The sequence below is a fragment of the Stegostoma tigrinum genome, chromosome 29, assembly GCF_030684315.1.
Source record: "Stegostoma tigrinum isolate sSteTig4 chromosome 29, sSteTig4.hap1, whole genome shotgun sequence".
Classification (NCBI taxonomy): Eukaryota; Metazoa; Chordata; class Chondrichthyes; order Orectolobiformes; family Stegostomatidae; genus Stegostoma; species Stegostoma tigrinum.
The window spans coordinates 40,860,332-40,872,531 of NC_081382.1; the positions used below are offsets into that span (position 1 = coordinate 40,860,332).

The 12,200-nt window shown below is 40.9% G+C and overlaps 1 protein-coding gene across 5 annotated transcripts in view; it reads right to left on the minus strand.

Annotated features, from left to right (window-relative positions):
- Positions 1-12,200, minus strand: part of prrc2b (proline-rich coiled-coil 2B) — a 73,088-nt gene that overhangs the window by 39,498 nt on the left and 21,390 nt on the right. For 3 of the 5 annotated variants that reach the window (XM_048558642.2, XM_048558643.2, XM_048558640.2), the window contains exons 10-18: positions 11,440-11,527; positions 10,589-10,763; positions 8,025-8,373; positions 7,466-7,552; positions 6,899-7,077; positions 5,242-5,479; positions 4,285-4,507; positions 1,564-3,708; positions 427-650 (exon numbers count right to left, since the gene is read on the minus strand). In XM_048558642.2, the coding sequence (XP_048414599.1) occupies positions 427-650; positions 1,564-3,708; positions 4,285-4,507; positions 5,242-5,479; positions 6,899-7,077; positions 7,466-7,552; positions 8,025-8,373; positions 10,589-10,763; positions 11,440-11,527 (3,708 nt within the window). The remainder of the gene's footprint in view (positions 1-426; positions 651-1,563; positions 3,709-4,284; positions 4,508-5,241; positions 5,480-6,898; positions 7,078-7,465; positions 7,553-8,024; positions 8,374-10,588; positions 10,764-11,439; positions 11,528-12,200) is intronic. The other 2 variants (XM_059638386.1, XM_048558641.2) reach the window with 1 other exon arrangement.

Below are 12,200 nucleotides of genomic sequence, written 5' to 3' on the forward strand. Positions count from 1 at the left end.
GCATCAGAGGAGTAGGGAAGTCACTGTTTCGGGTCACGATCCTTCTTCAGTGGGAGCTTGTTTTGGACAAACTGGCTACTGCCATTTCTTAATTTACAACATTGACCACACTTCAAAAGCAATTTATTGCCTGTGAAGCACTGTAGAAATTTCTGAAGCCATTAAAGACACTATATAAATGGAAGTTATTCTGTTTATTCACTCCTGCTAAAGTACGTACTTGAGATGTCCCTGGAAACTGAAAGAAACCTTATGTAAAACTTAGAGCAGATCAACGCTCAGGGTGGATCATTAGCACAACTGAACAAAATAAGATTCAATCTCAAGAGCACTCTTAAAACTACACTAAAACTCAAAAGCATAATGCAAGTCTGTGTCTTTAGTGGAATGTCAATCTTATCTGAATATAGAGTGATCTGGACTTACTTGCATAATTATTTAAATCAAATTGTGCCAAAGCATCAGTTTTTTCTTTTGCCTTTTTCATGCCAGGCTTCACATCCTTTTCCTTCTTTTTATTTGATGCGTCCTTCATTGCATTTTGGACAGCCACAGGATCATGGGGAATGACTCGATCTACACAGTACACCGTGTTAACATTCCCTCCATTCACTGTTACTTGATCACAATGCTGTTCTTCTACGTACCTGCTTGAAAATGGAATAATTAGTTGGAGTCGCACAGGGTTCAACAATTCAACACTGAAACATCCCATTCTGCAATCATCAATATTGCCAGTCTCTCTCAAAATTGAATTATAGCACTTCCTCGTGGACTGACTGCTCAGTGGCAGCACACTGTAACAGAATTATGCCCTTTTTTTCTGACTGTAGAGAAAGAACAAAGCAAAAAAAAAGCCAGCAGTAGGACTGCTCAGACTCACACCCACAGCTGTGTTAGTCAATGGAATGTAACATGGGACCAAAGCAACATTTTGCAGCCTCCTACTCGATGGACTGAGGGAGAATGCAACGAAGAACCAAAAGGAAGTAATTTATGTTTTATGGAGAAGTTGGGGGGGGGGGGGGGGGAGAAGATTTGTAATAACACGATTACTGTTGCTTTTTTAAGCCATTTGGACTGAATCAAAGAGAGCGATTATAATGTTGTTACATTTATGTTACAGGTCTGGAACAGTATAATTATTCTGTAATTTTAGAATCCACTTTCAAGCTTATGTTAGGGGACACTAAAGGAGGATAAGGCTGAAATAGCCCTCGTCATACGCAATAAAGGGTAAAATGGTAATATCGCCACAGTCTTGCCAGATCATAAGGCTATTCTCTCATTACAGAGACACAACTGGTAGTGATTAAACCCAAGGGTCACCATGCCTCAAGTGATGGGAGAAGTTGAGGAGAATCCTTTAGTCAGTACGTGAATTGAATGCATGCCATCAGCATCAGTCAGCACTGCAAACCAGCTATCTGAGGTAACTGACTTCTTTATTAAATAATAACCAAATATTTGGGCTGGGTGTCACAAAGCAAGCAAAATCTCGAAGAGAGAATTGACAGACACTAAACATTTAGTCTCTGCCTATCAAATATCCACATTATATACCTTTTGTTCCTTGACGGTTGCCCAGCTGCCTTTTCATTCCTTGGACCAGTCCCATTTGTTTTTGGAGTTTTTCCACCATAGCCTGGATTCGTCCTGCGGTTTTGCCGGTCAACCGGCCGCTGGCTAGAAAAACTGCGTTTAGCTAATTCTTTCCTCTGTCCAAGACTACCGTCTGCCACATCCACTTCAGGTGGGAGGTTGTTCTGGCATATTCTATTCTCTCTGTCTCGCTTCTCTGTAAAGTCACTGCTTTCAGAAGCAGTTTCCCACTCCTCATTAGCTTGGTCAGAAGAATTTTGATTAGACAGATCTGGCGACTTATTGCCAGCTACAAGTGAAGCCATCTCCTGATCATCAGTCCTTGCAGTCATATTAGATATGCCATGGTCCACAGCAACAGGTACATCATTTTTGACCTCAGTGGCTGCGTCTTTTTCTTGTTTGAGACGCCTGAATCTTGGAGGCTTGTCCTGCCTAGGAGGTCGCCTTCTCCGTGGGGGCATATCCATCGATCGCTCTCTTTTGGATGGTTGATCATCTATGGCCGAGATTCCAGAAAGCAGGATTTTGTCTCCGACTCCATTTTCCTCCCCAGTATTCTCAAGTGCCACTTCCAAAGGCCTGTTCAGCACTTTTGTAGATTCCTTAAGAGGCTGCCTTTTGGGCAACAGCATGCACGTGGAAACATCACCATTTAGCTGATAAGTACCATTTACTTTGCACACACCCCCTCTATTTTGTCTGGAGGACATCCCCCGAGAGGCAAAGTTACGTCCTCGCCCAGGGTTGCTCAAGCGAGGTGGCAGTGCCCTCTCAAACACTTTGGGGGGCCCTCTTTCATCCTCTACTTCACCAACAATTGGCCCATCTGATGGTATCCTCTTCGATTTCTTGACAGAGTCTTTAAACATATTTTTCCCCTCTCTGTCTGAATATACTGCATCACTGGTGCCTTCACTGCCAGTTCCAACTCCCCTCTGTCTCCGTCGTTTTGGTATATCTTCATATTCGGACCCCTCACTGCGTGTCTCACTAGCATTTCGACGGCGGGAGGAGCTCTTTTGGCTGTCTTCTGAAGGATTACTGTAGTCCTTTGGAGTCTGACGATTTCCTCTGTTCAAATTGTTATATGAGCCTCTGACATCTCCAACCCGGCCATAAAAATCTCTTCCTCTGCCCCTTCCTCGTCCTTGGCTCCGACTACTCAAATTATGTTCATCGTCTTCAACCCAGTTCCTTCTCTGCGGTGGAGGAAAATCAACGCCATCTTTATTCACTGGTCTTACCTCCCATGCCTTATTCTCCTTTTTTTGTGGTTTCTCCATTTCCCAGTCAAACTTAGCTGAAGGCACTGGGAGGGCAGCCATTTCAGGTCTAACATTCGATGACAAAGATGTTTGCGATGATGGCACCGTTCCTCCACTGGTTTTCAACGCTTTATTCTCAGTCTTGGTCTGTTCTGTCTTACTGTGACTGTTTTTCAGAACAGACTCCAACTTTACTTTTTCTGTCTCTTCAGACTTCTCAGTCTTGAGGTCTTTAAGTACTGGTTTCTTAATCGGTCCAGATCTTCTGCCTGTCATTTTTCCGACAGTGTCACGACGATCAATATGATTTCCTTTCAGTGGTTCCCACTGGGGTGCAGGTTTAGATTCCCTCTTTGGTAGATTATCAGTTTGCCATATTTCTGCTCGAAAACCTTTCTCCTCTCTGGTGTCTTCATGCTCATTAATCTTTGGGCTTGGTGGCTCTTTCTGGTGTACGTAATCCCAGGTGTGAGACGCCAGCTCCTCAACATTTTCAGCTGGTTTTGAGGTTTCAGTACTATCCCTCAACAGGGACCCATTCAGCCCTACCTGCTCATTTTCAGATGTGAAAAGTTCTTTGTGAAGTATCTGAGAACTTGTTTTATGCTGGAAAAGAACATCCCGACCTAACACTGCTGACACATTTGGAGATACATCAGGCCTTCGGTCTTTTATTAGTTCAGTCTGGGGCTCCAAACAAACCATATTCAACAATTTGTCTGTTGGTGCAACCCTGTAATCATCTATCTGCTCCTCAAATGGATCCCGCTGTACCTTCATGGCTTGCTGGGAAATGGAATCTGCCCTCCCAGCAGGTGGAGTGGGAAGCTTTTCGTTCCTATAATAAAGGAAAGTTGTTGAATACATCGTTAAATATTGAGGAAAACCACAGCAGATTTCCATAAGCTGTGCCCTTAGCTACGCAGCAACCTGCCCTTTGAAGTCACAACATGATCATTTAAAGGTGCCCCGGCATTCGAACAAGCAGACCATGCATACCTCAAAAAGATACAGTATGTAGAACATAGAACAGTACACCACAGCAACGGGCGCTTCGGCCCATGATGTTGTGCCGAATATGACACCAAATTAAATCGATCCCTTCTTCCTGCCCTTAGCTCATCTCCAACTATTCCTTGCAGTATTCCCACATTTTCTGCTCAGAAATAGACTGATCTAATTTCATTTCATTTTAAAGCTTTTTTTTAAGGCTAAGAATCAAATAAACAGAGTATGTATCATATTTATTTAGCCTTCTTCTGGTAGATTACAGTCCCCAGTCATCAGTGGCCACATACATACAAAATCTCACAAATCTTGCTTCTTCTGTGGTTCATATCATAAAGACCTTTAGTGGTCTGTTATCAATCCTAACCTGGAATTGCTACAGATCCTCTACAGGCAAGAAACTCACCTGACATTTCTGTCTTCAGAACCATTATCCTCTTGCGATCTCTGAGAGGCTAACATAAAAGTTCTGTTTGGAGGTGGTTGATAGTCTTCTTGACCCCAGCTGAATTGCGGTTCTGTAGGTGGGGTTCTTCTCTCCTGTAACAGAATGGGAGACCGATCGTGCTGCTCGGACCCTGAAGTCACACTGTCTGAGCGGTCTGGGCGCATTACCGGCTTCATGATCCCTACAAGAAATAAATCATCCTTACGTGAGCATAAACAATAAAGCTGTGACAGAAAATTATTAGAACATTTTGCCATGAGTTTCGAACCCATGCCCCCCAAGAATATTAGCCTGGGTCTCAATCACAATTTCACTGACAATACCACTAAGCCACATCTTTGTCTAAACAAGCTAGCTAACTACTGATGCACAGTGCACGGAAGCACAGATTGTATTTCATGTTGCTCATTATGGCATTGATGTTCCAGTTGTTATGGTTTCCTGCATTCCCATGAAATTAAATCTGAATTTTCTATCTCTTTGTTTGAGTTGGTAGGTGGCAGATAACAAACACTGTTAGGACTGAGAGAAGGTTGACAAATAGTGACAATGTGCTTGTGTGTCGTGGGTCTGGAAACTGGGAAGCAAGTTGCCAGCTACTACAACTGCAGGTGGTTATCCAGCAAAGTAACAACACAATCCATATATAACCCTACCCTTTAGGTAAACGCTGACCAAAGTGAGAGCATTTAGTGCACCCCAATCAATAACGAAGAACACTGGAAAATTCAGTTACCAGGTTATAAAGTGTTCACCAAATTACATGAGCAAAGATCACAAAAATATGACCAGAAATTAATGAACGAACACTTCCACTCCAAGTTCTGATGGGCTGGAAGTAATTAAATTCACTCACGTTGTCAATGCACTGATCAGATTCCTTTGTTACTGTTAGTTACTTCCGTGTCAACTTACCAGAGGGATGAACGCCTGATGGGTAGAAGTCAACTGGTGGCCTTCCTGGGCTCAGTCGAGGATCCATGTATGAAGGCATCATCATCCAACGAGGATCATATCCAAGCATGTGAGGAGGCGGTGGACCGACTGGGCTGGGATAGATGTGTCTCTGTGAATGAGAATGAGGAGGTGCAACTGATGGGGTCATGGCTGGGCCTTGCTGTTGCTGCCGTTGCTGCATCTTTAACAGCTGCTCCTAGTTGGCCAAAGCAGGAAACAATACAAACAGTACAGGTTTAGACTTTTAAAATCACGGTTCTTCTATTTTACAAGATTGCACAAAATCTTGCAATTTTTCTTGGATAAAGCATAAGATTAACCTCCCATCCAACACCAGCAGAGAGTAGAAAATTTATCTGATGCAACTACCAAGTCTCAATTCCTGTTTCTGAAGGACGTGGCATTGCTTTGCTGCTTAATCCAATCATCTTCTCAAAAGTGCACCTTTTTATAAGAGAGACAGAAGCCTAACAAGAATGACTACTGTCTCTTATCAGATTATTCTTTTTCTCAACTCGACTTCACTGCTAACTTTGAGATTAGCAAGCAGTGCCTCTCTCTCTCTGCTTGATCTGTGCAATTGGGGCAGAAATTACTTTTGCGTCTCTAAATCGCATAAATGACATCTTTAAAACAAGATGTTGAAGACCTACCACTTAAACATTCATTCCCATTGAACAATTTTGTACGAACCACATTGTTCAGCAAATCAAATCCGAATCCAACATGTTTGATCAGAAAACAGAATGCACAAGCACATTCAAATAAGATTTGTTTTCACAGCTCCATCAAGGCCATAATTCATAATTCAGCAATTTGACAAAGAGAGATACAAGGGGATTGACCATTTGGCATCTAAACTATATGGTGAATGCATACTTCCAATAAGCAGCCCTCTTAACATTAGATTATTCCAACACATATCACCTCATACTCTTTTTTTTTACAAATTTGTTACATGCAGAAAAAGTCCATCGTTACTCCGAATAAGCAGGTAGAAATTACACTAAGTTATACAGACCCCAGTAAAGCCACACCTAGGGAAATGCACTTAGATCTCAACACTTCAGCTTACTGGTCTTATATTGGCCTTGGAGGAAGTGAAACACGGAAACGCTTCTAAGACTAGGTCTCCAAGGGTTAAATTGCAAAGAGAGATTAAATAAATCAGTTACGTTTTCTGCAAGTTAAAACTTTACAGGATGATTAGATTGAAACTTTCAAGGTATTATTGGAACTGCTAAATTAGACAGTGAGAGAAACAATTTTTGCTGGTCGGTGAGTCTAAGGTCAGGGATGTAACATAAATGTTAGACCCCAACAGCCAAACCTGTCAGGAATGAAGTTAAGAACTTCTATGCACAATGGGCAATAGAAATCTGGACCTCTTCCACAAATAGGAGTTGACTTTAAGCTATCCGTATAATTTTAAATCCAACTGTTTGGTTGAATCTACCCATGCATTAAGGACAAAGATGGAGTTCAGTCACAGATTAACCTGGCCTCACTGAACAGTTGAACAGATTCAAGGTGTTAAGCGACATACTCGTGTTCCCATTTCTATCAAGTTATAATGATAGAGTACTGAACACATCTGAACTCCACTGGCAGTTACCTGCTGTTGTCGTTGGAACCTGGGTGGCAGAGACTTGTGGAACTTGCTGTAGTTTTGCACAGGCAGTGCTGGCTCATTTCCCTGCTTGTTGTTTTCCTCTTCATTTTCTGTAATGCCTGCAGTAACTTCTTTTTTCACCTTGTCATCAACAGGAAGCTCCACAGGCAGCTCACATTTTTCTGAAATTCATTACAATAGAAAATCAACAGTTGTTCAGCAGATTTCACACTCCAGACACAAGTACGCTCAAATCATGAAAGGCAGAAATGGAGAAAACATGCCTCAATTACGGCAAAGATACTCTCCCGTAAGACCAAGGTTTTTCTTCCCAGCCAAAGAAAACATACCAATTCTGTATACATTACATATACAGTCTTATTTTTCACTGACTCCCCAAACTCCTTGCAACCCCTTCTTCCTGCCTTTAACTTTCTCCATATTGCTTCTGACTCTGGACCCCTGTGAATCACAACAACTTCTATTTAATATCTTAAATCCTGCATTCTGCGGCCTCTACAGTTTCTTAAACCTATTTATTTCATTGCCACCTTTTCAAAATCTACCCACCGATTGCACCATCAGTCATCCTCCTCAACTTCACCGTTTCCTGCTCAGGCAACTGATCACCTGACAAGTATCGTGGGACATTTCCCCCTGCAACATATAACACATAGAACAAGTAGCTGTGACTCCAGCCCGATATATTGGAGGTTTGATTTCAGCATTAACATATTTCACGTAAGGTAATCACCCAAAACAGCAGCACTGGGTTTCTGATGAGCTCCAGACAAGAAAGTTGATGAAGATCAATCTGCAATTTTGTCCAGATTAATTAATGATTGATTCACTATAATTGGAATTGCAAATATATGTTGCACTTTTATTTATATTACCATGTTGACCTAGTAAAACAAACTTGCTCAAAAGTAAAAGCTTGGTTTTTAAGTGTACAACAAAAAAGAACAGCATGATCAAACCATATTTTTACACAACCTTAAGAACCAACAAGGCTAAATAAGAATATTTCCAACAACCAGTCAGTAAAACTGTTCCGTTTCATTGAGAGTTATGGTTACATTGTCAATTAAACAAGAAAATCTTTCAAATCCAGAATTGCCATTGGTACCTTTTGGTAAGTTCAGCTTGTTCTCAGCGTAAGGTTTCTGGTGTGCAGATAGAGGTAGAGAGTCCTTGCTCTCCTTAGTTTCACCATCATCCTTTCTCCGGCCATCAAATTTGACAGAATTCTCTATCACTCCGCGTTTCTGATCAAGTTTCTTCAGTTTTTCAGCACAGGCAGCTAATCGCTCTTCCTGGGCCCGTCGTTCCTCCTCCTCACGCCTCCTCCTGACACGTTCCAATGCCTCAGAACGTTCACTCGTGCCAGAATTTGGCCGTTGTCGCCAAGCTTCATCTTTCTCAACCTGAGTGTCTGCCCATCTATTAACTCCCACTAGTTTTTGGAAGACTCCAGTCTGAAGAGAGAAATGCAAAAAGCAAAAGCTTTGCAATATAGATAAGGGAAACATTTAAACTGTGGATTCTGAAGATTTATAACACTCAATAAATTCATTTTCCATTAAACCATGTCTGAATCCCATTCCTGCTACCACTCAAAACTCATGCTTTAACAGCTCATAACAAAAAGGGCTTAAATCCAAACACTTACTCTCTAACCTTTCTGTATAAGCTGCTGTCGTTACAAAATCATTGATCAATTTCTTTTTAGATTCTGCATATAGATGAGCATCAATTCTTACCAAGAATGGAAGGAAATCTGGTTCGTGGTCAAGGGAAATTTTGGAGAAAAAGTGATTCAAAATTTGAGACTGCAAACAAAAGGTAGCCAAAGTGACCTACTCAAGGTTGGAACCTGCCTGCTGGTTAGTCACAGATTTTCTGGCATTGTTCTCCCTGGGTCGGAAAGTAATACACATAATTCTACCTGGCCATCAAATCTATTCTATAAATATTCCTTAATAAGACTGCTGTGAACATGCACATCTAATCATGATGACCTACAAAAAATGTCTGGACTGTGATGCTAAACCTTGTACATCATTACCAGGCGTCAGTTAGAGTACTGCGTCTGTTACCAGTTCACACTCTGTCAAAGATTTGCAGCAGGTTCTTATGCAAGAAAAAACATAAAATCCTAAGAAATCACGTAAATCATAGGGCCCTGGAGCCTACTCTCCCATTTACCATATGATTAGCCTTCTGCCTCCATTATTCTTTATAGTCCAAAGTTCTAATTATCCCAACCTTGAATAAATTCAACCATGAAAATACCCACAACCTGAATTCAATTATGTGAAAAGACTGGAGATGATGGCGTCATTCTCTTTAGAACAGAAAGATTAAGAGATTTTATTATGAATGATTTTTTACAGAGTACATAAGAAAAAAACCATTTCAGCTTGCGGCAGGTTTAACAATCAGAGGACACCGATTTAAGACAGTTAATTCAAGAAGTGGAGGGGAGAAGAGGAGGATTCTGTTATTAAACAGCGCATGTAGTGGTGATTCTGAAAGCACTGCCTAAAAGGACATCAGGAGCAGTTTCAATTCTAAATACTTGTGAAGAAAAAGTGAATGCATGGTTATGGGGCAACTGCAAGGAGCACCAAATAGTGAAGCTTAGAAGAGATTTATTAGGTTAGCAGAGATTAAAGATTTCGTTGATGTGAGAAGGTGACAGGAGGGAAATATGGGGAGTACAAATTTAACGTAAGAAGAACCAGAAGGGTACGCAGGAGGCTTTTTTTTATGGCAGCAATATATTACAATTTGAAAGGTCTGTTGTCTGAAAGGCTGGTAGGAACAGACTTAGCCTTTTCCAAATGGAACTGGACATGAACCTTACTTGGAAAGGGGAAATTTGCAAGGGAACGCATTGCAGTTGAGACAAAGTGAATAGCACTATTCAAAAAGGTGCAAAACTGCAATGGGCCAAAACAATTCTTTCAGCACAAATGATTACATGACTCTCAAGGGATTGCAGCACATCATAAGAGTAGAGTGATTTATAAACCAGCAATCCAAGAGACTCAATTTTGTATTACAACTCCTCAACCGGCTCGCCACTGCTAAGAAGCAATGCCGCAACTTAATGTCAACCATAAAGTCTAAAGGCATCAAACACATTTATGTTCTTCCTCTCTGAAGACCACATTCAAAAAACAAACTGGGAAATTGGAACAGATTCTCCAACAAAGTCAAATAGTTGTACTTTGTCAAATTTTACAAAACAAGCAACAGAAGATTAAAAACAGGAACACTTTGGTGGTAAGTATAACAAAGTAGCTGTCTTCATCAGTCAATTGGAACATTAATTTCAATATTAAGCACATTATTATATTTGGAGGGATGAAAGCAGGTGGATCCATCTAAGGAAAATGTTTTTTTTACAATTAGTATACGCATTTTGAATCCTTACATGTATCTGCAATCTTAGCGACTAAGTATAAATTATATTAATATTGATCGTGGTAAATGTCTGCATAGACTTAAATAAATAAAATTACCTCGTCTGCCAGTCACAGAGACCATAGTACAGATGGAGATGTAGTAGGATTTAGTTATAAAGGTGATCACTGTACTCTGAAGTATTCACTCAACAGGTAATTTTAACTACATGATTTCAGTTAAGTTGAACAAATACAAGTCTGTTAAGTGAATTGAAAATACCCTTGTCTCAGCAGTAGATAGGTTCCACCGAGGCTCAGGATCCTGCAGGCCATGGTTTGACTGGCTGGAGGATAATGGATTGCTCCAAATGGAGTCAGTGCACATGGAAGGCTCCACCTTTGCTTCGAGCTTAGCGTTTAAAGACCTATGGCGTGCTATTTTCATGTCCCTTTCCCTAGAAAGAAAAAAGGTTTTGGGTGTTAGACACTTATTTGCAGTGTGTATGGGTGTGAAATGAAACGGAGGGCTCAAACATAACAACTTCCAGTTGGAACTTATTCTGCTTTACTCAGCATGAAGGATGGACTAACACACACCACTAAATAACTGTTCCTTGCTTGTAACAGTGTAATCAAAAAATACCAGATGTGGAGACTGTACAACAGTGTCACTGGTGACTTTTAGTAGGCTATTTCAACAATGTGGGAGAGTGAATAGCCAAATGGAGGAATACAAACAAGGAATTGTGGTCATGATGGGCAAGGATCTAAGACACAACAGTATGCTCAACAAGAAAGGAACGTGAACATGCAACTGTAATTTGTAATGGTTTTATTTGGGGGGTGATATTGATTGCAAATTCAAGAGGCAATACATATATTCAAGGGGGAGCCATTTACATCATCTATTATAAAGGGTGTTCAGCAGTCAACAGTTTAATGGGAATTGAGACAAAGCCGTATTTCACTGACTGTAAAGTGCTTTGGAATGTTGTACGGTCATGACAGATGCCACAGAAAGCAAGTCTACGTACGAAAATAAAACTTAGGACCGTGTTATTCAATCATTTCTGAAATTTTTAAAAATCTCAAGGTTTTCATCTGCAACTGTAAACTAAATTAAATACAAACCATTTCTCTTTTCGTTCTCTTGACATTTCTTCATCTTCGTCATCACTAAATTTCAGCTTTTCCGAGTAATCCACTTCCTCATGTTCACCTGAGCAAAAGAAGAAACAAGTGATTCAAGACAGGACTAGGAACCCAGACCGGACTACTCCAATTTAAACATTCTCAAAATATCGCAACAAAATACAAGCGCTTTCTAAAACTTGCCAGTATTATTGCACCACAGATACAATAAGATCATGAGCACAAAGGTAGAACATACATCCATCATTGAATTTCCCACTATCCTTATCGTGGGGTTACCACTGACCAAAAATTCAACAGGTCTCACCACATAAATACAGTGGCTACGAGAGCAGCTCACAGACTAAGAATCCTGCAGCAAGTATCACAGCTCCTGACTCTCCACAGTCTGTCCACCAGCTAAATGGCACAAGTCTGAGTGTAACGGAATATCCCCTACTTGCCTGAATGAGTTCAGCTCCAACAACACTCAGGTAGAATGACATTATCCAAGACAAAGCAGCCTGCTTGACTGGCGCTACATTCACAAACATTCACTCCACCAGCACCAAAACAATAGCAGCAATGTGTACTATATACAAGATGCACTGCATCTGCTCAAGGATGCATACACAGTGCATTCCAAATCACTACCATCTGGAGAATAAGGACAGCAGATGTATGGGAATACCACCACCTATAGGCTCCTGTCCAAGCAACACACTACCCTGACATGGAAACAGATCACCATTCTTGCAGTA